General features: G+C 48.5%; 3 protein-coding genes across 4 annotated transcripts in view; 1 reads left to right on the top strand and 2 right to left on the bottom strand.

The window, feature by feature from the left end:
- The window catches only part of LOC147614534 (U-box domain-containing protein 52-like), a 154,692-nt gene that overhangs the window by 84,490 nt on the left and 46,068 nt on the right, over positions 1–24,134 (top strand). The window lies entirely within an intron of this gene.
- LOC147614536 (uncharacterized) lies at positions 8,308–9,869 on the bottom strand. Its single transcript, XM_086781088.1, has one exon. It carries the CDS (start codon positions 9,867–9,869, stop codon positions 8,829–8,831), a length of 1,041 nt encoding a protein of 346 aa, XP_086637214.1. The 3' UTR covers positions 8,308–8,828.
- On the bottom strand, positions 9,878–10,590 carry LOC147614535 (uncharacterized). Its single transcript, XM_086781089.1, has one exon. The coding sequence runs from the start codon at positions 10,558–10,560 to the stop codon at positions 10,027–10,029; it is 534 nt and encodes a 177-aa protein (XP_086637215.1). The 5' UTR covers positions 10,561–10,590; the 3' UTR covers positions 9,878–10,026.

The raw sequence follows: 24,134 nt of genomic DNA, 5'->3' as shown, positions 1-24,134 counted from the left end.
CGCTGCATCTAGCTTGCCATACATGCCAGGCTACTATACTACTCTACAAATCTCCCATCTCTGACATGAGTCCAGTCTCCAGTGGTCCGTAGATGGGGCTGTGACTGGTACTGCCGAAATGCGGAGATGGGAGACCTGAAGGGCAAGCTCCCCACCATCCTCCTCATAAGCCCTAACCATCTCAACCTCTGTGGCCCAAGCGACGGTGCCCCAAGAAATGAACCGGGTCGAGGTCCTATCCATCGTGAAGATGCGGAGAATCTGCTGCCAAACCTGCTGAGCCTTCGGGAAATCCCAAAGGCAATGACACTGAGACTCCTGAGGGTGGCCGCAGCTCGTGTAAGCTGTTGGTCGACCTCCAATGGCCAACCACGTGCCAACTGCTAAACACCTGTGTGCCATCAACTAGAGAAAGAGGGTGATCTTTTGAGGCCGAAAACTGTCCCATATCCTCTTCCAAAAATCTGAGAGGAAACGCTGAGAGAGGCCCTGTGACTGCCAATGTACAGCTGTTGCCGGGGTCCCATCAATCTTTGGCATTTGAATCCTGCAGCCTAGCCACGCTGTATATGCAAAATCTAATGTCTCCTCCCGGTTAGCACGGTCATGCCAAGTCCACTTTCCTGGGTCCCACTACAGGCGTGCAAGAGGTCAGCTCTCCCATATCCTTAGCCGTCAGAATCCCTCCGTGGCCACCTTGGTAGGTGGGGGGTCTATGTGCCACTTCCGCGCTTGAAATCCAATCACTCTCACCTTCTGTAAGGTACAGCCATTGAAATTCTCCCAGGGGGGCTCAAATCTCTTCTAATCTGCAATGTGAACCAATAGCAAAAGTGAGCAAACCACTGCCCTTGTCCGCTCCATGGACTGCCAAAAGAATATCATGCTTGGTAAACACGCCTGGCCACAAAGGGGGAGTCGGGTTTGGGATAGGGGTCAGCCACTCCTAAGGGATAGTAGAGTCAATTTCGATGCTGAGCCTGTCTCTACCCCGGATCCAGTCATGCCTCTCTCTTGAAGCTCTGGGGGTAACTACCTATGTGCAAGCTAATCTCCAAGGGACAAGCACTTCCCATGCTCAACACACCTCATGATACATGAGGTCTAGCCCCCAACATATGGCCACTGGATGAACGGATCAGGGGCTCTAGACCAATGGCCGCCTGAGACGCTCCTTTGAGGCTACCGGAGCTATCTACCTATGGGCCGGCCTAAACTGGCAGCAAATCTATCCTCAAAAGCTGGGCTGAATCCACAGGCCGGCATCTCTGTGAAGATCCATATGGTACTTTGCGGCCAAGGGCCCCCTAGGCTCGGGGTGCAGGCTGAAATCCGGGCCAAGAGGAAGTCCTTCCAAGGCTTGCCACCGGGGAGGAGTCCTCTAATAATTAGCTTGCCCAACTGGGTGCGGCTTTGAATAGCAAGGTGAATGAGGTCTAGCCTCCCTCTACATCGTGGCTGAATGATCCCTCTTCATGCCACCTTGGCCCTGGCAGGCCTCCTGTCACTGCCGGCCCATAAGAAGTTCCGGATCAAACGCTGAACGTGGCCTGTACATGCTCGAGAGAAGGCCCAGCAAGAAGTGATGTACCACATGGTAGCAAGGACTTGGTTCGCCACCACCACGCTACCAGCTAGGGAGAGCCTCGCAGAACTCTAGTACAAAAGCTTCTTCTGAATGCTCAAAAGAAGAGGGGCGAGCTACTGCTTCAGAGAGATGTCAATGCCCACCTGGCATCCAAGATAGCAAACTAGAGGGGCGCGCTACTGCTTTAGAGAGATGTCAATGCGTATGTACACATTCCAAAGAAGCAAAGGGGAAAGCTCGACTCCAAGTCCCAAAAGCTTATCTTTGTGGGATATAACTCTCTTTCCAAGGGATACAGGTTATTTGATCCAGAGAGGAATGAGATTGTTGTCAGCAGGGGATGTGGTCTTTGATGAGCATCCACCTGGCATCCGAGATAGCAAACTAGAGTGCCTCTCGGGATCCATTGGAAAGCCTGAACCAGGCGCGAAGTCAGGGGGGACGTGTTGTGCAGAGCCTACCCAAAAACCACACGACTTGTGCCGGAGCCTGGTCGGTGCCCTGATGACCCAATGGAGGAGGTATTAGGAGGTGTGTGGGCTGGGTTGCTGGTGCTGGTGCTGAAGAAATGTGTCACGGTCATTTGTCTAGGCACATCATGGCTCGGCCTCCTGTCTGCAAAGAGGGTCTCTCTGTGTCTCCTGAGCTCAAGTAGAAACAATCCCAGGCATCTCTGATCCTCAAACTCCATGACCCTGCGTAACGGCCCAAAACCCTCTCGGAAGAGACAGTGATATCTCCCTCGGATCTCATAATAGACTGTACATCGGCAAATGTAGTGTTCCTCTGTCTCTACCTCCTGGTAGCATAGCTGACAAATGCGGTCATCCACGATCTGATGCAAATATCGCCCTGTCTCAATCCGCAGCTGGTGATGAGGTCCTGATCTGTCCAATGGCACAACGTATCCCATGTGATAGGTGTACATCCATGTACACCGGGCGGGTGATAAAATCATCCGGTGAGAGGTGTAGCAAATGGCTCTTGTAATGAGCCATTTTCGTGCCCAAGGGCTCAAGGGGGCTAGTCCATGTCCTCTCTGTGTCCACTGTGATGATATCCATCTTGATCACCCGGTTTTGCTCTGAGTGGGTGAGATCCAAAAATGGACAATTCAGACTGTACTGAAAGGGTGGTAGTGCCTCTATCCGCAAACCATGTAGGTCAAACCATGATCTCATCTGAGTGTACCAACAATGAGTATCTCCATCCTCTGCCAACTGTATGGATGAGGTCAATGCCAAACGGGAGTACCTCTACTGAGGGAGCTCCCATAGCCGTTGTAAAAAGGTAAGTGCCTGGAATAGGGCTTCGGTTACTACTGGTGGGGCACCCAGCTCAGCCCGAACAATCTCATGTGGTACTGATGATTTGCTCCGAATCATGCGGGCAATCATCATAATCAGTGATCTCTCCATTTTCCTCCATCCCTCATCTGTCCCTCTCTGAGATCTGTGATGTATACTGGGCTCCCAAATTGGAGCTCCGTAGAGGAGGGTCGGTGTGACAAGCGTATCAAATAGCCACAATTTGGTGCGTGGCACCTGAAACTGTATGTGTGCACACTGCCTCTCAAGTGCCCTCAAGCTAATCTAGTTGCTGCTGTCTCCTTCAGGGAGAAACGCGGTCCTGTGAAAGTAACTTCCAAGTAGACATATGACCTGACGTACTCTACCGGCTCCCCTCGGACAGTGAACTGAGGCTCTGATCTCGTCACCCATGCCTGTGTGGTGTTAAACACCACAACCTTGGTTTTCCCAAGGTTCACTGTCAGATCTCTATCCGCACAAAAAGCTTGTAATGCATCCAGGTGTCTCTGTAGTCCCTTTGGAGAGTCTGAGATTAGAACAATATCATCAGCATATAACAAGATGGGTATCAACACCCCTGCCAAGCATGCCCCTGGGCCTCCCAATCTGTCTTTATAATCAGAGACTGCATCAATGTACAATCCAAAGAGGGTGGGCGATAGCGGGCATCCCTGCTTCACCGCTATCGTGCTGGTCACACCCTATTAGGTAGTCGGCGCGGAGCTCGGACTGTGCCTGTTCACAGACTCATACAAAGCATATACCCCCCACTGCATATCCTCGGGTACCTCAATGTCATGCAATCTGTGCATAAGCCTGGCACGTGGTACGGTTTCGAAGGCTTTGCGGAAGTCCACAAAGCAGCAGTATATCCTTCTCTTTTGTAGCCTGCCCTCTTCAATAAGTGCCCAAAGTGTCATTATGTGATCCAAGGTAGTAAATCCTCTCCTGAAGCCAGCCTGTCCATGTGCTCGATGACCATGCCTCTGTGCCCATCGGCTTAGCTCCGACTCCAATATAGGGCCATATAATTTGGCCAAGTAATGACCAATCATGATCGTCCTGTAGTTGCCTGGTACCATGGGGTCCCCACTCTTAAAGAGTGGTACAATGATATGCTCTGTCCAGCTTGTCAGGAAACCCTCACAAATGGCACGATTAAACACATGTACGATGAGCGGAGCCAAAGTGTCTCGTGCATATGAGAAGTGCTCTCCAACTAGCCCATCATGATCCTGTGCCTTTCCATTTTGTAACCTGTCTATCGCATCTAGCACCATCCGCATAGTAAAAAAGGTGCTGCTAGCCGGTCTAGCTCCCAGTGGAGAGAGAGAGAGAGAGAGAGAGAGAGAGAGAGAGAGAGAAATGAAATGAAATGTTATATTAATGTCTTCAAAAGGCCAAAGTGACCTATGAGACCAAAGTTACATCCATATGACATCTGATACACTATGTGGAAAAGAAAAGAAAGGACTGAAGGTAAGTATCTAGCCATACAATACATCAGTAGGGAGCATCCGGAAGCAGCAACTAGGGAGAGTGGGAAGCTAATGCTACTAGTCAAAATGGGGTACATGAGTACATGGATACATGAATACATGAATATGGGGGAGTACAAAAGTGACAGTGAGTACAACAGTATATGGCTGGAGTGGTAATCATCCTAGGAGCTCTAGCAATAGGCCTATGAGACCAAAGTGATAAAATAATGTCCATGGCATATCTCATCATGGAATGAAAAATAAAATAGAAACAAAACATAAACATAGCTATCTCACTGGGGTGATACAAAACTGTCTATGGAAACTCATCATACAGAGCAGCATCAACCCTCAAAAGATATTATACCACTCTCCAAAATATCAAGCATGGGGCTAATGAGTATGGCCGAGAGGTGTCTCTGAGCTATGTCACGTGGAAAGGTAGCTCGATGGCGGTGGAGCATGTCCTGGATTTGGAGGTGCTGAGGTGATCATGGCCAAAGGCCGGGGGGCCAGGGGCGTCGGGCACACTAGAGTGTGGTGTCCTAGTCCGAGGTAACTCCTCTGAGCGAGGTGGGTCCGAAGCAGCTCGACGTTGGTCCACAAGATCCACTGTATTGGTGTCCTCCACCTCCTGGGTCCAAAAGAAATTGGTGATGGTTGGCTGGCAAGGGATGTGGCAGGGTGGCTGGGGCCAAAGCTCTCTCAAGAAAGTGTCCCTGTGTTTGCAGAGCTCAAGCAAGAAGAGGCCTAGGCAACGCTAGTCTGGGAAGTCAATGATCCTGGAGAGTTGACCAAATCCCTCACGAAATAGACAATGAAACCTCCCGCGGATCTCATAGTATACTGGGCAACGACATGTAATGCTCCTCCATCTCAACCTCTGTGTGGTATAATCCGCATATCCTCTCCTCTCTGGGTCTCTGTATGAGCTTCCAGGCTTTGAAGACGCACTTAGCACTACCTTTCTCCACGCTGAGGCGGTGGGATGAAACCCTTATCTGGCCAATCGCAATCCGCATGGCATGGGACATGTGAACACTCAGGTAGCCCGACTGCTGGATGAATCCATCCTCAATGAGCGTGAGGCGGTGATCTCTGTAGAAGTGCATCTTTGTTGGGAGCTCCGAAGGTGTGATCCACGTGCAATGGGGGTAGAGGCTGAGAGATCTAACCGGATAACCCAGTTGGTATCCTCGTGAGAGAGCCGGAGGAAAAGGGGAGTCCAAACTGTACTGGAGGTGTGGTAGGCGGTCCATGCGGAGCCCATATACTGAGAACCAAGTGGAAACTAATGCATACCATATAGCTGTCGAGAGAGAGAAACGTCTTTAAAAGGCCTAGAGGATCTATGATACCAAAAAGGTAATACAATGTATACATGATGCATTCCGAACCATGGAAACTAGCTGGATAAGTTAAAGTATTCTTGTGATGCTACATAATGACGATATGTCGTCATACGATGATACCATCTTCCTGCGAAGAGAGAGAAAGAAAGAAAGTTATATTAAACGTCTTCAAAAGACCATAAGGTCTATGAGACAAGGGATTACAAAGATTATGTGTTACAAAAATCTGGTAGATGAAAAAGACAAAATAATGCTGCCTAGCTAAAATCCCGAGGCTTTGGGCCTTGGGGCATATGTACATTATGTAGGTGGTGTGTCCATGCCATCCACATCTATGAAAGAAAGTGAAAGCAATAGAAAACACAGGTGTAGGCCTAGGTACAAGACCTATAAATGCTGGAAACTGATGTTTATTGCTGAAAACTGAGCATGAGGGAAACCCATAGGTGTTGTACAATGATAAGAAGAAGAAGCAGCTGCTAATGACCTCAAGTGGATGCAAAATAATGGGATGAAATGAGGGGAAAAGGGGACAGCTGCTGTAGCAAGCGGACAACATCATAATAGCATAAAAATTGCTATAAAAGGAATAAAAAACTAGAAAAATGCCTAAATAAATATGCATATGCAGGGCCTCAAATGGCCAATACAAGCATGAAAATGATGATGTAGACCATCTGGAGAGGATATATTCCAGCACCTCCTCTTCAGCACGAGAGGGTCGGTCCAATACCAGCACGCTGAAGTAAAAACTCCAAAAGTAGTTGAAGTTCAGTCCGGGGGATCCTTTGGTTGATCAATGTCCTGGAAGGCATATAAGACTGAAAAGGATTGATTGAACATTGGACGAAGAAGAACACCACCTCTCAAATCGGAAGGAAGAGGTACAAGTTGCAGTAATGGACACAACCAAAGCAGGTGAGGTAGAAGCAACACCAAAATCAATCAAAAAGAAGTTGTTCTCAAGAAAAGGAACCACTGATAGCTCCAAGGAAAATGTTACCTCCTCTGTATTCGCAACAAATATCAGTACCGTAGTAGATGACTCCTCAGAAGAAGAAGAAACAACTATAGGTACTGGTGAAGTAGGAATCGGTGACACCAAAATGGACTTCCCTCTAAAGATGCCTCCTTTAGAACATAAGAAGCAAAATCCTCCTCTGAAAGCATATCTTGTAGCATAGGAGGAGAACCCAGAGAAATGATGACATCAACACCATGGAGAGGGTAGGCACGATCATTTGCAATGTTAACGGAGGAAGAAATCAATGGATGATCCTCAACCTCATCCGATGTGACCCTAACCTCTACTGAAGAAGTCATAGCTGTGGTCACTAGGATCGTGTCTTGTTGAGAGGGGGAAAGAGAATCTGAAATTGACAAGGGGGCCACCTTGGCCCTAGTCTCCTGATGTTGTGAGGCAATGCCTGAGTCCGAATACCGCTTTTGAAGTTCCACAGCTAAGAGGCATCATAAAAAGCAGATAAATATTCCACCTGGATGGAAGGTGACAAAAATTGGATAATAACCATCCTGGTAGAAGCATCATAAACTCCTTGATAATAGGATCCAATAACTGAGGAGAAGCAACAACAGCCCAAAGACAAGAAGCCTCCAAAGTGAACTGAATCCAATATGACCAAATCTGATAGTTAGTAGAAGAAAGGGGAGGGTTTCCAAGAGCCATCACTACCAAGAATCCAAACCTCCTCAAGAAAGACTGGAAGAGAGGGTGGGTGGGAAATCCAGGCACTGGAGAAGAAACTGTAGAAGGAGCAGCAGGAGAGAAATCTCCTAAAGCCATGTCCTCTGACAAGAAACCTTCTCTTAGGAAAGGGGATGAATTAAAAAAAATCAGCAAATCCTCCTCTCAAGCTGTGCACAACAAGAAGAAAGGGAGGGACGGCAGGAAATTGAAAGGAGAGGAAGAAGGAAGATCTCTCCAAGCCGTAGATCCTTGTCCTCACAGCACCTAGAAGAGGGCTTCAACAATCCAATCAGTAGAAAAATCAGCAATCTTTGCTGAAAATTCAGAAATACAATAGTCCCAAGCGTCAGATGAAGAAAATGCAGCAATCTTGAGGAAGCTCTACTCCCGGAAGAAAAGGCAGTACCTTCCACGCTGAAATCTGCAGAAAACGAAGCTAACTGTTGAAGCCTGTGCTCCAAAACAGAGAACGCAGCTCTCTTCTGCTTACAGGTCAGCGTTTTGCTCTGATACCATGAAAGAAAGTGAAAGCAATAGAAAACACAGGCATAGTTGTCACGGTACGAAAATACGATACCGTACGGTAATATTCGGTACGATATGAAATTTTGGGATACGGTACGATAAAATACGGTTTTTTAAATTAAAGAACACCTACAAACATAGACATTTTCAATTTGGAAGGGTAGAGTCTAGAGAAGTTGTTTCAAACCAAAATATCATTAAAAACAACTAAACAAGTTTGAAGTGACAAACAAAAGTACATAAGTATAGAGGTGCGATGCGATCATGCGCGCTAGGCGCGAGTACAAAAAGAGAGGCTAGAGCCAAGGCCCAAGGAGAGACTAGACAAAGGCATCACTATCAGAGCTCTCACTGAAATCATCCTCATGAGAAGAGGACACATCAGTGGCCTCGCCGAAGTCGCCATCGCTAAGAAGGTTGCCCTCATCATCGAACTCGGGCTCTCTAAGCTCATGTGAGAAGCCAAAGGGAGCATCCTCATCTGCAAGAGCGAGTGTGGAGCTACCCGATCCACGCCGCACATAGGTATGCACTATGTCCCTGGGAGCACCACGAACCGTGCATCCACGGCTTCCTACTTGCACTCCTCTGCCACTACCTCCACGCCCACGACGAGTGCGAGTAGGTCGTCGATCAAATGACTCGAGCTCTCGATAGATCTCTGCATAGATCCTCTCCTCCTCCTCATCCTGCACTTTGTTTACACTCTGAAGAGTGTCCCCTGTGAGCTTGAATGCATCCACATTCACCTACATTGTACAATGATCAAGTGACAAGCAATGTATTAGAATTTGGTTCCAAATTTCAATAAACATTGAAGTTTGAAATTTGAATGCTTATAACTTATAACTTATAAGTTGTAACTTATACCTGTCTCGCTGATTCCATCTTTTGCATTGCGCGCAGCATGCGCAAGTTAGCGCGGCAATACACTAGCCGCTCTAACTGTTGCGTGCTCAAGCGATTACGTAACTTCGTGTGTACAAGTGAGTAGGAACTCCAGTTCCTCTCACATGCACCCGAAGAGCAATCCTGAGCTAGGATTCTCAAAGCCACCTTTTGGAGGCTTGAGAGCGCATACCCAAATGTCTCCCACCAAAAGAGGGGCTTCACAAGGGATTCCCTCTTCCAACAGGTAGTAGATGCAAACGCGGCTCCTCCCCTTTGGTCATTGTAGCTTATGAGCTCCTCAAGGAACTTCCCATGGCGATCCTCCGGCAATGCTTTGGGCAAGTAAGCATCTCGGGCTTCAAGTAGCTCCACGTTGGTGAAGAGGGCGGGTGATTTGTAAGCCGGATGCAATAAAGCGGCAAGACCATGGATAGGTCTTCCCATCCACTTCCATCTCTTCTCCACAATGGCCAACATACCATCGCGCTTCTCCTCGTCGATGGAAGGAGAAACGCGTAACTCTGCTATGGCCTCTCCCATGAAGTGAACAAGAAGGCCCATGGTGGCTCCCTCCATGTCGGTCATCCGCAATACCCTATAGAAGGGCGTGACCGCAATGACAATAGTGCGGACCGACTGCCAAAACTCCTCCTTTAGGCAAAGCCGTTGCATGGCTTTGGCCTCCGCCGATTCTCGCTCATCCCACTCATTCCACATTGTGGAGACCACTGTTTGGCGAAGGGAGGATTTCACATCGTGGAGGCGCTCCAAGACGAGCCACATGTAGGCGAAGCGTGTAGATGAAGGCTTCTTCAATTCCAACTTGCTATGTTCGCGGAACATGGCAAGCACCTTCACCTTTGTGGTGAAGAAGGTAACAATAGAGATAGCTTCGGTCATTACTTCCTTCATCCACACTAACTTGCCCATATCCTCCATGAGCAAGTCAATGCAATGGGAGGCACAAGGCGTCCATACTATGGAGGGATAGTCCTTCTCGAGCAACTTCCCCATCCGACGGCAATTTGAAGCGTTGTCGGTGATGACTTGCACCACGTTCTTCGATCCAACCTACATGTCACAATGCACATGAATGGATGCAATGAGCGTATGCCGTATGAGACTTGAGTCATGACTCATGATATAGCCACATATGATCATATGATTCATATCACATATACCAAAGCCTAAACTTTAAAGACTTTAGTGCAATTTGAAAGTTGAAACTTACCTCCATGATGGCTTGCTTGATATGGCGATATATGAATGCACCCGATGTTTTCCTCCCCGCCTTTCCGGAATCCACGCCCCGTACAAAGTATGTGCCAAGAGGGCAAGAGACAAGTATATTGATGATGCCTCTCTTCTTCCGGTCACTCCATCCGTCGGAGAGGATGCTACACCCATACTTGGACCATGCCGCCCGCACCGGATTGAGAGATCTATCGATTCTTTCCCTCTCGTCCACAAGCCTCTTCGTGCGCATGTCATGATAGGAGACGCCGGTCCATCCTTCACATGGGCCCACATTTGCAATGGCTTTCACCATTGACTTCCATTGATCTACCTTGAGCACATGGAATGAGAGATTGCACTCAATAATGGTGCGTGCAATCTCTATATCCGCTAGCCGTTGCCGTTCTCGGAGATGTGATAGAGAAGAAGAGAACCCCCCGGTGGCTTGGGCTAGAGTGGCTTGCCTCATGGGAGACTCAAGCCTTTGTCTCTTTGAGGAGGCGGAGGCGGAGGTGGCACCGATGGAGGCGGCGGGGGAGGATGTATCACAAGGCGGGGAAATGACCTCATCATCCGCCCTTGAGCTTCTACCACTATCATAGTGAGCACCCAATCCACCCTTGATCTTGTTGAAGATCTCATCGGATATAGCAAGGGGGACTTCCTTGCATGGCGCAACTTGCCCCCCCACCTTTCCAACATGTTGGAGAAGCCTAGTAACTCCACTTGTGTATTGTTTGCCACAATACTTACAAGTCCACCTATATGACTTGGACTTTCCATCGGCTTTCTCTACATGGATAGCATGCACATTGAAGGCTTCATTCTTCTCCCTTGTCATTGTAATAGAGAGAGAGAAGTTAGAAGATTCAAGAGATGGATAGGCTTGAGAGAGAGAGAGAGAGAGAGAGAGAGGCTTGAGAAAATGAGAGTGAGGCTTGAGTCTTGACTCTTGAGAGAGAGAAAGCCTAAAGGCTTGAGAGAGAGAGAGAGGCTTGAGAGAGGGCCTATGGGGGAGAGAGTGGCTTGAAAGTTGAGAGTTGAGAGAGAGAGAGAGAGAGAGAGGGGGGGGCTTGATGGTCACTTGAGCAAGACTCAAGAGAGGGGGGGGCTTGATGGCTTGAGTAATGAGCATTGAGAGGCTAGAGCTTTGAGAGAGGCTTAGGGGGTGGGCATTTTATAAGGGCCAAGGCCATGTAGCATGGGCCATGGCCAATGGGCACATGGGCCACAAAGCATGCCCAAAACGGCCAGCAAACGGCTACAAAACAGCCACGAAAACGCGCAGTCGGCGGCGGCGCAACGGACAGAAACGGCCACGAAAATGCGCAGTCGGCGGCGGCGCAACGGCTAAAAACGGGCAAATCTGGCATATCGTACCGTACGATATCGTACGGTATCGTACCGTACGAATCGTACGTACGAATCGATTCGTACGCGTACGAGAAACAACCCTGAACACAGGTGTAGGCCAAGATTGTTTTAAAGATAGCTGAATTTGTTATAGTGGCAATTTCATATTGGGTGTGTATGTGGTATGCCTACCTTAAGGTACAAGACCTGTAAATGCTGGAAATTGATGTTTATTGCTGAAAACTGAGCACGAGGGAAACCCGTAGGTGTTTTACAATGATAAGAAGCAGAAGCAGCTGCTAATGACCTCAAGTGGATGTAGAATAATGAGATGAAATGAGGGGAAAGGGGTCAATCCTTATATACCCCTCATGAAAGCTAGTCGGCCAACTGTAGCAGACCGACAACATCATAATAGCATAAAAATGCTATAAAAGGCATAAAAAACTAGGAAAAATGCCTAAATAAATATGCATATGCTGGGCCTCATAAATGGCCAATACAAGCATGAAAATGATGATGTAGACCATCTCGAGAGGATATACTCCTGGATCTGAAGTTGTTGTGTCGAGGGCTTGCACCTGGTGGGTGTCGACGTTGGGCCCATCGGAGCTAGCATGCGCTCTCAATGGTGACCCCTCACTTTATGAAGATTTATATGTCTACTCCTATCTATTAACCAATCACTGAGAATTAAATTAACAGTACAATAATGAAGGTAGAGATGCTATGCAAGTACACTACTAGGCAGGGACATTGTATTAGCACCAATATTTTACGGGACGTTTTGTGAAGAAAGCCTGCATGCATTTGTTCAGTTCTGTAGGCTAAACATTAATAAAGTTGTGTCAGAAGTTCGGGAGCTGGAGCATCTTCTCTTCCCCCTTTCCTCCTTCGCGCTACCCCCATCTCCCTCCTCCTGAGTGCTTCCGCCTACCTTTGCCCTCTCCCACACTCTGCCTCTCTTCTTGCGTACTGCAACCCCCCTCCTCCCCTTGCGTACTGCCTTTCGCCGATGGCCCACCCTGCCTCTTGTGCACCCTGCCTTCAACCCTCTTGCCTGCACCCGGTGAGCCCCTGTTTTCCGCCCCTCTACCACTTGTATGCCCTCGCCTCGGTACCACGTGTCCACCTCCCTGCCTTGCCTTACTCCCTACGCCCTTGCACGGCCCGCCGTCCGTACGCCGCTCCCATCCCCCTCTATCTTCCTCTTTGCCACCCATCCCCCCTCGCCTTCCTCCTGGCCGCCTCCACCCACCTCCGCCATTCTAGGCGCCGCCCCCTCCTCTGCACCTCTCCGTCCTCCTCCTCTCCATAGCCCCCACTGCCTTCCTCTTCTTTGTTGTTCCCCCCCGCCTCCCCTTGTGCTATCTGCATCCCCCTTATCCTCTCTCTTGTCTTCCCATTCAGGTGTTTATCGCTCTCGGGGGTTTCTATCCTGGAATCCGATCCTTTGGTTGGCAACTCAGACTTTCCTGTGATAATCTTCCCCCTCCGCGGCTTCGGTTCTTGGATGGACAATAGGGATTCCAGCTCTTCGCATTTGCATTGCCTCCCTGGAGTCCGTACCTCACTCCATTTTGCTTCCTAGTCTGTGGGGAAACCTATTTTACAGAGAGTTGAGTACTCTGGCCTCCCAAGCTAATGCTCCATCTGGAGCATCTCGCTAGAGCTTGTCCCCGACGATAGTCCAGGCGGCTGCCTCTAGTCCCCCTTCCCCCAGCCCTAGTGTAGACTGTTGGGTGTTGGACTCACACACTCACACACACAAACCTGCCCATTAGGGTTAGGTGCAGGGTAGAGAAGCTCACACACAGAAATGAGAGAGAGAGAGAGAGAGCCAAAAGTGTGGTATCCACAAAATGCAAGTCAACCCTTGCATGTGTGCCACATCCATATAATATAGAAGTACAAAATATTATATGTTAGAGTGTCCTACAAATCCCCCCTGTAGTGAAAGTGTGAACCTGTACAAGGTAGCAGATCACTCTCTGTATGAGAGTAAGCCCAAAGCTTTGCGGAAAGCTTCAAACTTTTCTCGAGGTAAAGCCTTTGTGAATAGATCTGCAACATTATCCTGTGTAGGGCAGTAAGATAAACTGATCTCCCCTGCATGTAGCCTCTCTCTGACATAGTGATAATGAATCTCAATGTGCTTGGTACGTGCATGAAATACTGGATTTCGTGCCACGGCAATAGCACTCTGGCTATCAGTGAGAATGGTGGTGGGTGTCTGCTGACACTCACGAAGATCAGCCAATAGTCTCCTCAACCATACACAATCTACTGTAGCTGTGAAGATTGCCCTGTACTCAGCCTCACAAGTAGATGTAGCAACAGTGGGTTGCTTTTTACTCAACCAAGATATGCATGAACTGCCAAGAAAAAAACAATTTCCACTGGTGGATTGCCTGGTTTCATAATCACCAGCCCAATCTGAATCACTGTATGCATAAAGCTGCAAGTTGCCCCCCCCGGGGATAGAACAAACCAAGATCCAGGGTACCCTTAAGATAACGAAAAATGCGTTTGACTGCTTGCCAATGCTTTGTGCCTGGGCTGTGCATGAATTTGCTCAACAAAGACACCCCAAAAGATATGTTTGGCCTCGTGTTACACAAGTAAATGAGGCATCCCAATGCCTGGCTGTAAATGCCGGCCTCGAAAGGGTCTCCAATATCATGCATAGTAAGCCGTACACCTGGTTCTACCGGAGTAGAAATGGGCTTATATTCATCCATGTGAAACCTTTTTAGCAAACTTTTTATATACTTAATTGTTGCATAACAATGCCATCATCTGTATGCATAAACTGTATGCCGAGATAGTAGTGTAAAGCCCCCAAATCTAACATATCAAATTCAGCTTTCAAATCAGCTTTGAAATCTGAAATTTGTGCTTTGCTAGTACCTGTAATGAGCATGTCATCTACATACAAGATGACTGTGAGAATATCGGCATCGGTTTTCTTCACATATAATGTGCTTTTGGTTAGATGAGCATGTATCTTATCATACCAAGCTCTTGGAGCTTGCTTTAACCCATACAATGCTTTGTGTAACCTGCATACTTTATGTTCCTCACCAGGAACTACAAAACCAATGGGCTGATTTACATATACTTCCTCCTATAAATCCCCATTTAAGAATGCTTTGATGTCCAATTGATGCACTTTCCATCCTTTATGTGCAGCCAATGCAATCACTGATCTTATTGTGGTCATTCTGGAAGTAAGAGCAAAAGTCTCTTCATAATCTATTCCCTTTTTCTGGGAGTAGCCTATAGCCACAAGTCTTGCTTTGTACCTGTCAATAGTACCATCAAATTTTCGTTTGACTTTGTACACCCACTTTGTTTCAATGACATGCTTGCCTTTAGGCAATTCCACAAGATCCCATGTAGTGTTCTTCATGATAGAAGAAATTTCAGCTTGCATAGCTTGCAACCAATGCTCATTCTCATGTGCTTCTTCATAAGAAGAAGGCTCTTCTGAATCAAAGAGACCACCCATTGCTAATGCAGACTCCCCCTATTCAAAGCATGGCTGGAACTAGCCCTTGTTCTACCTGTGAGTGAACTGCAAGTTTGCTTTCTTGCAAAGTTTTCAGCAACTATCTTGGCATTGACTTGGCTGTGTCTACCCTGACAAGATCTTCCACTTCTTCCATAGAAGGGGGCTGAATGGCTGGCTGTTCCACATGTTCTACATGAGGATTTTCTTGTGTAGGGGCTGGCTGATCTGAATCCCCCCTAATTGCAATGGGTAAAAGTCCATCAAACATGTCCTGTATGCCTATATCATTGCTTTTATACAAGCTGTCCATGGGCTGTTCTGAATTTTCAGCAAATACCACATCTCTACTTACAAAAATCTTTCGTGTAGTTGGATTATAAAGACGGTAACCTTTGCTCTCATTGCTGTAGCCCACAAAAATGCATTTCATTGCTTTGTCATCTAGCTTTGTTCGGAGTTGTTCTGGCACATGTGTATATGCCAAACACCCAAACGTACACATATAGTCCACTGTTGGCTTTCGGTTATACCAAGCCTCAAATGGTGTTATGGTTTTCAAAGCTTTTGTTGGATACCTGTTCAACACATGAGTTGCACACATTATAGCTTCCATCCAAAATTTGTGAGGCAACTTTTGTGCTTTCACCATGCATCTTGCCATCTCCATGAGAGATCTATTTTTCCTTTCAGCTACACCATTCTGGTGCGGTGTATAAGGCACAGTACATTGGTGTTTGATGCCCTTTTGAAGCATATAATCCTTGAATGCATTTGACATGTATTCTCCACCTCTATCTGAGCGGAGTGTTTGGACTTTACATCCACACATATTTTCAGCCATTGCTACAAAGTGTCGAAAGCATGTAAACACATCTTCTTTCGCTTTCAACGGGTAAGCCCAAGCAAACTTGGAGTAGTCATCAATGAATGTGACGAAGTAAAGATGCCCCCCTATGAATGGTGTCCGCATTTGACCACATACATCACTATGTATGAGCTGTAATTTACTTCAGCTCTAACAGCTCCATCTTTGGGGAATAGTTTTCGTTGCATCTTTCCCAAAATACACCCCTCACATACATGTCTTGGTGGAGACTCAAGAGGCGGCATATTATCAACCATATGATGCTTCTGCAAAAGCATCAAACTCCGAAAATTTACATGCCCAAAACAAGCATGCCATAGCTCTGCATTAGCATAGCAGGAGTGTGGGCAGCCACTGTATTTGCATCATAAGTACGCTTGTCATAGCTGTCCAGCTTATACAAGCCTCTGTATCGTGTTCCAGAAGTGACTATTGCATAACCCTTTGATGGGTCTTTTACCAAACACTTCCCATCTTCAAATTCAACCTTTAAACCTTGGTCGTTTATGGCTGAGACAGAGAGTAGATTTTTCTTTATCCCTGGAACATACAATACATTTTTCATACATATATTGGCACCATTGACTGCAATAAGTATGACATTTCCAATTCCCTTTACTGGATATGTGGTATGATCTGCACATGATACAGTGCAGCCATTTGAAGCATAAACCAAGTACTGAAATACATCTTTGCATGAAGTGATGTGGCTCGAAGCACCACTATCAAAATACCATGATGCATTCTGTCTGTCAGATGCAATAGTGTCTGAAGCACTTGGTGTGCCACTAGTGCATGTGACCAAAAAAGTGTACTCTTCTTGGATTACATTAGCTGATTGCTGTGCTTTGTCATTAGAAGAGTCTTCTACTGCATTGCCTGCTTCTTTCCTTTTCTCTTTTGCAATCCGCTTCCTACATTCACTGATGTAGTGTCCAGGCTTATGGCAATAGTGACATTTGCCCTTCTTTTTGGGCTTGTTTGCATACCCTTTGTCAGACTTTTCACCACCAGAAGAGGGCTGTCCATGACCAGCCTTGCTAGACTGTTGTCCCCCATGCTTAAAGCTCTTTGCTTTACCCTTATCCTTGGCTGTAAATGCCTTGTCTCCACCACGGTTGCTCGATAAGTTTGCTCTTGTTTGCTCTTCCTGCAAGAGTAAACCCACTAGCTCTTCAAAAGTGACGGGATCACCACCTCCTCTCATTGAGAGGTTGAGAGAGGTGTGAAAGCCCAAGTAGGAAGGTGGTAAAGAATGAAGAGTGTTGGTGACCATCTGTCTGTCTGGGATAACCTCATCAATGTTGAGCAATTGTTCCTGCAAATCTTTCACTTTGGTGAGATGATCTGCCATGGAGTCACCCTCATCCACAGAAAGAAGATCCAATTGCCTCTTCAAGTAGGCAACTCTTGCCTCGTTGCGTACCTGATACATTGCTTCCAATGTGTCCCATGCAAGCTTCGATGTCTTGCAAGAACGAATGTGCAGAATAATAGTCCTTTTCACTGAAAGGCAATGACATGGTCTGTGCATCTCTAGAGTCCCATCTCTTCTGCTCTTGTGTGGGAGCAGGTTCTACATCAGGAGCTCTTTGAGCACCTCCCCTTTGAGGCGTGGCTAGCTGTATGGTAAGTGGGTGTGTGTCATCACCACACACAATGTCCCAAAGCCCTTTGGCTACCAGCAAATTACGGATCATGAAACTCCAGAGGGAGTAGTTAGATCCATCCAACTTGTCCTCCTGGATGAGCACACCAAATACATTTGTAGCATTCTGTGCCATGTCAACAAAATATACCTGCAAGCAAACCAAGCACCAATGTGCACTGCCAGGCAACCAAATGTCCTGTGCAAATGTATGCCTGCAAACCAAAGCAAGTGTAAACCTGCACCAAATTGTCCAATTACACACAATGTGTATACATACGCGACAAATGAGAGTTGTAATGCCCAATTACATGCTCCAATATGAAAATCCCTAATTTTCATGCACTCCAATCGCTTCAATGTGCATCTAATTGGCCAATTTTCACAAAAGCCCCAAATTTCTGCAACTGAAAGAGGTTCAATTTGCTGATTTTGACCTCAATTTTGAAAACCCCCAAATTGCAAGCAAAGCAACATGCCCAATTTTTTCAATTTCTCCTGAAATTGAAAAATCCCCCAAATCGCCTGAACCCTTTACCACATGCACTGTAGTGTCTGCAAAATCTGCATATTTTCACCACATGCACTGTAGTGTCTGCAAAATTGTATCTGTCCTGCACTGAAATGGCTGCAGAATTTGTATTTGTGTTTGAATAAAAAAATGCACAGAGAATACCTTTGGGGACAGCACGTGTAAAGCAGGTGCTAGGCGGGGAGCACACAGGCGCGTACGTTGAGGGGCCTGCAGCCAGGCGCAGGCGTGAAGATGGAGCGCAGGGTCGACGGGAGCTGTAGCTGGAGCGCACTAAGCTGATGGGACACGCGTATTTGCGCCAACTGGAGTGCACTGAGCTGATGGGACATGCGTATCTGCACCACCAGGGACGTCGGAGCTGGAGCGCAGGGTCGACGGGGAGGAGCAGACGGGGTCCTCGTATTATGTGGCGAACAGGCGGAGGTGGCGCGCAGAGCAGACAGGCCATGCGGAGGCGGTAGGTGCAAGGCGAGCACTGAGCTGGAGACGAAGGCCGCAGGCGAGGCCCGAACAAGCTGGAGGCGAAAAGCGCCGATGACTCTGGGCGGCCGGAACGGAGATGTCGCGACAGCGGCTCTGTGTGGCCAGTATGCAACGTCGAAGGCGGCCGGAACGGAACGGAACGTGACAGAGCGGGGGCGCTGTTGGGCGGCCGCGGGCTTATGCGCACTATCGCCGCCGGCTGGGCAGGGAGGCGCCGCCTGTGGGCTGAGCGGCGGTGGTGGGCTCCCCACTAGTGCCGCCGGCTTTTGGCGGCTGGAAGTGGCTGGTGGAGGTGGCGGAACTGCCGGCCGGAATCGACGGAACTGTCGAACGGACGGCGACGGAATTCCGCTGAGCGACGGAAATCTGCAGGTTTTCTTCCAGCGACAGAATTTCAGGGCCAGCTCTGATACCAATTGTTGGGTGTTGGACTCACACACACAAACCTGCACATTAGGGTTAAGTGCATGGTAGAGAAGCTCACACACAGAAATGAGAGAGAGAGAACCAAAAGTGTGGTATCCACAAAATGCAAGTCAACCCTTGCATGTGTGCCACATCCATATAATATAGAAGTACAAAATATTATATGTTAAGAGTGTCCTTTCACACTTGATGTCCAAGGGGAAAAACCACATGGGAAAAAATGCCCTTGGTTAAGCCCTGTTCACACATAGCACTACCATAAGTGAGCATATGCCTACATAGACCTTCCCCAGGGGTGTGTGCAGGACACAAGCCCCTAGGTACTAGAGCACCAAGACGTGTCCTCGGTTGAGACTGGCGCAAGAGAGTAGTAGACCATCGCCCCGAGGTAGAACTGCCGGCCGACTTCTAGAGTAGAGCGGTGTCGACAGGCATGCCAGACTGGCAAGATCTAGGAGGATACTGTTGTGTTAGAGAACCGTTTTGAGCATTTGCCACAGCAACCCCTTGACGGTGATGGGGCCTCCCCAGTACCCTCCAGGAACCACCCCCTCCCCCCAAAACACCCCCCCCACCCCCTTTTCAGCTCCCTCAGCTTTGGTTGCACTGGAACCCCCTCCGTCTCTCCAAAGCACTAGCGCCACCCCTTGGGTGCACTAGACCTGAAGTGGAGACAGTCGGCCAACTCGGCCCGCTGTTTAATCCATGATTTTTCCAAGCCGATACCATTCATGCATTGGAGGAGCCGTGGTCCGTTTCCCTTCGTAGCAGAAACTATTCTCAAAGCTCGGGTCGAAACGACAAAATCAAGGGGGTAGAGACAATCGAGTGTGGGTTCTCCATCCTGAGTCGCTAGGTGGCTCCCCCAGGGTGTTGGGGTAGCCAGTTGATTATAGTTTCTTCAGGTGTCTCCCCATCGACGACACTAGCATGTTCGAGGAGACGGTGGCTCCCATTCGCATATGTGTGGTGCTTTATTACTCCAAACCGTCCGCCCCAGAGAGTGGCGTGATGATCTTCCCCTTCCCTCTGAATGTAGCACAGGGAGCGGAATGGAGCATGGAGTTAGCATCCACTGCTATTCAGGGTCAGGCCATAAAGCTCTCGCATCATTTGCACGACTTGCATGTACTTACCCACCTTTGGCCTTTGGCTTGTTCTTCATGTTTTAGTGGCAGTACCACTTACCCCCTCCTACTGATACTTGCACTGTGACAGATGGAGTCCAGAGTATGTGCATAATCTAGGGCTCGAACAAAGTGGCTACACATGGAGGCCAGGATTCGTGCCCATCTGTTAACGGCTTTGCCCTAGGATCGACAGTAATTACTCTCCATCAAACCCACGCCTAAGACTCTTTGAGTGGAGGACAGTTCAGATAGTTCGGCTTCCCACCAATCTTAGTTATGCAGATTGTCTCATGGAACATCAAGGGTCTGTGGGGTCCACAATGCTTTCAGAGCCATGGTGTCCTTTCAGAGGAGCTCCACAGAGCGGCAGTTGGTGGACCCATTGATATTCTTTTCATTCAGGAGCACCATCTTTCGGAGGGACGTACTCGTCTACAGGAAGATCTTGCAAGGCAAGAGTCACACCTTCTAGTCCCACTCTTTTGGCCCCTCTGGGACACAGGGTGGAGCATGCATTTCTATTAGTGAGTAGCTGCTGCCGGCAATGGTTGACTCAGGCACCATTGTCATTGGATGTGTTGAGTGGGTGACCATCAGGATTGGAGAGGACATTATGTGCTTCGTGAATGTATACGCACTGAACCCTGCAACAGGCCACCTTCTGCAGTTCGTCAGTCCCTACCACTGGTTGATTTCTGGTGTATGGGTGGAGATTTTAACATGTTAGAGTGGGCGGAGGACAAGCTTGGTGGTGGCATGGCTGCAGTTTAAGGTGTAGAGTACTTGGCGTGGGAGGAGTTGATTCTAGCCCTCAAGGGGCAAGACCCTTGGCATCTGCTAGAGTTTGGATGTGAGCATTCGCAGGGGTCTTGCTTCTCTACAGCGGCTTCAGAGAGTGCACCAGATAGCCCATGGATTGAGAGCCAACTGGCTGTCGCTTGTACAATGCTCAAATCCATGGAGGAGCGGCGGGTGGAGTACAAATATCATGCCAGAGCCTCCTCTGGATGCAGGCGGGAGACAGGGTCACTAGAGAGTTCTTTGAGATTGTAGGCCCACACAGGTGGAGAGAGGGTATCCGTAGATTACGAGGCCAGGATGGATCCATTGTTATAGACCCCCATCACCACAAATTTCTTCAATATTCTTCTCAACAGATTTCTTCAGCACCCTTCTCATAGGTGCCCCCATTTTCTCATAGGTGTTGGATGCAGGTGAGCGGGTTTGGCTACGAGTGGGTTTGGCAGCATACATGAGAGGTGGTCGTGCACTCTTTCCAGACTTTCCTCCTAACCCCCTTCACATCGGAGGAGTTGGTAGAGTCTATGACGGCATTACCTAGGGGCAAAAGCCCGAGAGAGGATGGGCTTCCTATCTCATTATTTCTTCATCACTAGGATCTCATGGAAGGCGGCCTCATGTCTGTCTTCAATGAGATAATGGTCACGGGAGCCATGCCGGAGAGGTTGTTTGAGGGTTTCATACACTTGATTCCCAAGGAGGGTGGTGACAAACTGAAGATTCGGCAACGGAGACCCATCACCCTCCTAGGGACGGCCTACAAAATTTTGGCCAAGGCCATCAACCGGAGACTGCAACCCTTTCTCCCTGACTTGATTCATGGTACACAGATGGGCTTCGTTCAAGATCGGAGTATTCTAGACAACATCTTCACCTTCTGGGAGGCAACCGCGTCAGCATGATCTGATTGTTTTCCTTCTTGATTTTGACAAAGCCTATGACAGAGTAGATTGGGGCTTTCTGGAGGGAACGATGTGCACGATGGGTTTCTTAGAGGAGTGGATCCGAGGTGTATCAGGATTCTACTCGGCTTCTCACAGCCATGTTCTTATTCAGGGAGCTAGAGGTGACAGATTTCGGCTTTCTCGATCAGTCCAGTAGGGGTGCCCTCTAGCACCTTATCCCTTCCTTTTTTGTCGTCGAGACCATGAAATTTTTTCTTTCCGCCCAGGAGACCGGGCTCCAGGGACTACGTCTTCCCATCCGAGCACAGGAGCCGCTACTTGATTCTGAGTTCACTGATGATACAACAACATACCTATCGGGGGATGAGGGGAACGTCCACATATTTACCGAGGCAATTGAGATTTTTTGTTGTGCATCCGGAGCACAGATCAACTGTCACAAGTTGTGTGGGTTTTGGGTTGACTCATCAATGGGTCCTGAGGGGCACTCTAGTGCGTTATCTTGGATCCCAGGTTGGCATCAACATCTCCCCAAAGTAGCAGCTAGCCCCTCTTCTTCTGAGCATTCGGAAGAAACTGTTATACTGGAGTTCTACCAGGCTTTCCTTAGCTAGCCAGGTTGTGGTGACAAACTAGGTTCTTCTCGCCACCATGTGGTACATCACCTCCTGTTGGTCTTTCTCCCAGGCATGTATTGGTGAGGTTCAACGTTTTATCAGGAACTTTCTTTGGGCTGCTAGTGACGGGAGACCTACCCAGGCGCCAAGGTGGCCTGGAGAGTGATCCTCCAGCCGTGAAGTAGAGGGGGGCTGGGCATCAGCGACCCCCTCATTCAGAGCTGTGCCTTGTTGGGCAAGTTGATTATTAGAGGTTTTCTTCCCCTCTTGGCGAGGATCTCCGGCCGCACTCCGATCTTGGGGGGCCCTTGGCCTCAGAGCACAAGAAGGATTTTCACAGAGATGCGGACACGTGGCTTTAGCCCAGCATTTGAGGACAGATTTGCAGCCAGTCCCTTGCATGCTTGGGATCATGTCAAGTCGGCCCTGTAGAGCAATTAGCTCCAGTAGCCTTCGAGAAGCGGCTCCGGTAGCCTCTGATCTGGAATCCCATGGTCCATCTGCCTAGTGGTCACATGCTTGGGGGTTGCCTGTATGTATCGCGGGGAGCCTTGAGTACAGGCCCCGCTAGGTTACTTGGAGATTGGCTTGCATTTAGACAACTGCCTCCAAAGGCTCAAGAGAGACGCCTTATTGGGATCCAAGGTAGAGACCGACGTAGCCTCGATGTCAACTCTTCCGTCCCTTTGGAGTGGCTGGCCCCGATGCTGGATCCTTCTCCTCCACAGTGGCTGGGAGTGTTCACTAGGCACATGGGACACCCCTAGCAGTTCATGGCACGAACGAGTACTCCGTTTACTCACCTTCTCCATTTGACTTCATCGCAAATTGGAGAGATCAGAGACCCCCTTAGAGTAGGGGATGCACCTTGCAGAGGGTGAGGGTGATTGGTTTTCGTACACGAGTGGCACATTAACTCTCCAGCGGCCAAGGTGCCCAGAGAGAGACTATGGCAACTATGGATGTGGGAGGGTGAGGGTGATTGGTTTTCGTACACGAGTGGCACATTAACTCTCCAGCGGCCAAGGTGCCCAGAGAGAGACTATGGCAACTATGGATGTGGGAGGGCCAGCCTATTATGAGTCTCTAGTGGGACCCGAGAGAGTGGACATGGTGGGTTCCAGAGGACAGAGAGGAATTACCTGGTACCCCCTTCTTTGCTTTCATTGCATGGCTGGGCCACAGGATGCAGATGTCAGAGGTGGAGGGCACTCCAGCAGTAGCAGCACATTGGTAGTCCCAGTCACGTGCACGCCCGTGCCATGGCTAATCTTCAGCATGAACTGGCTTAATTCATGATGATTAGTGCCAGCAGTTAGGATAAGCATTTAGGTCACCCTGAGAAGCATCATCATCAGCATTAGCATCAGAACCATCATCTTCATCATCATCGTGATCATCAGCATCAGAACCATCAGCATCATTTTCAGTTTCAGCAGCATCAACATCATCATCATCACATGGGGGAAAGGAACCCTGTCGGCAGCAGCCACAGCAGCCAGTATAGGTCCTTGGCAGCTACTCAGCTATTCTCAGCATAAAGGCCAGCAGGTCGCATCACAACAGGCATAAGCGCAGCATTAAAGAGAAGCAAAATTGATTATTGGTTGGCCATTGGGGTAGACTAGCATAATGTCAGAAGTGTGGCCATCCCTAGGAGTCTTAGTGTCATTGTCTTTGGGATTGCCCAAAGGCTCAGGAGGTCTGACAGAGGATCCTACGCATTTTCACTATGGATCGGGCTTCTGCCTATATTGTTATGTGGG

The sequence above is a fragment of the Cibotium barometz genome, chromosome 42 (genome assembly GCF_041138505.1).
Source record: "Cibotium barometz isolate CiBa-2024 chromosome 42, ASM4113850v1, whole genome shotgun sequence".
Classification (NCBI taxonomy): domain Eukaryota; kingdom Viridiplantae; phylum Streptophyta; class Polypodiopsida; order Cyatheales; family Cibotiaceae; genus Cibotium; species Cibotium barometz.
The sequence above is the reverse complement of the archived record's forward strand: the minus strand, read 5'-3'. Positions and strand labels throughout refer to the sequence as shown.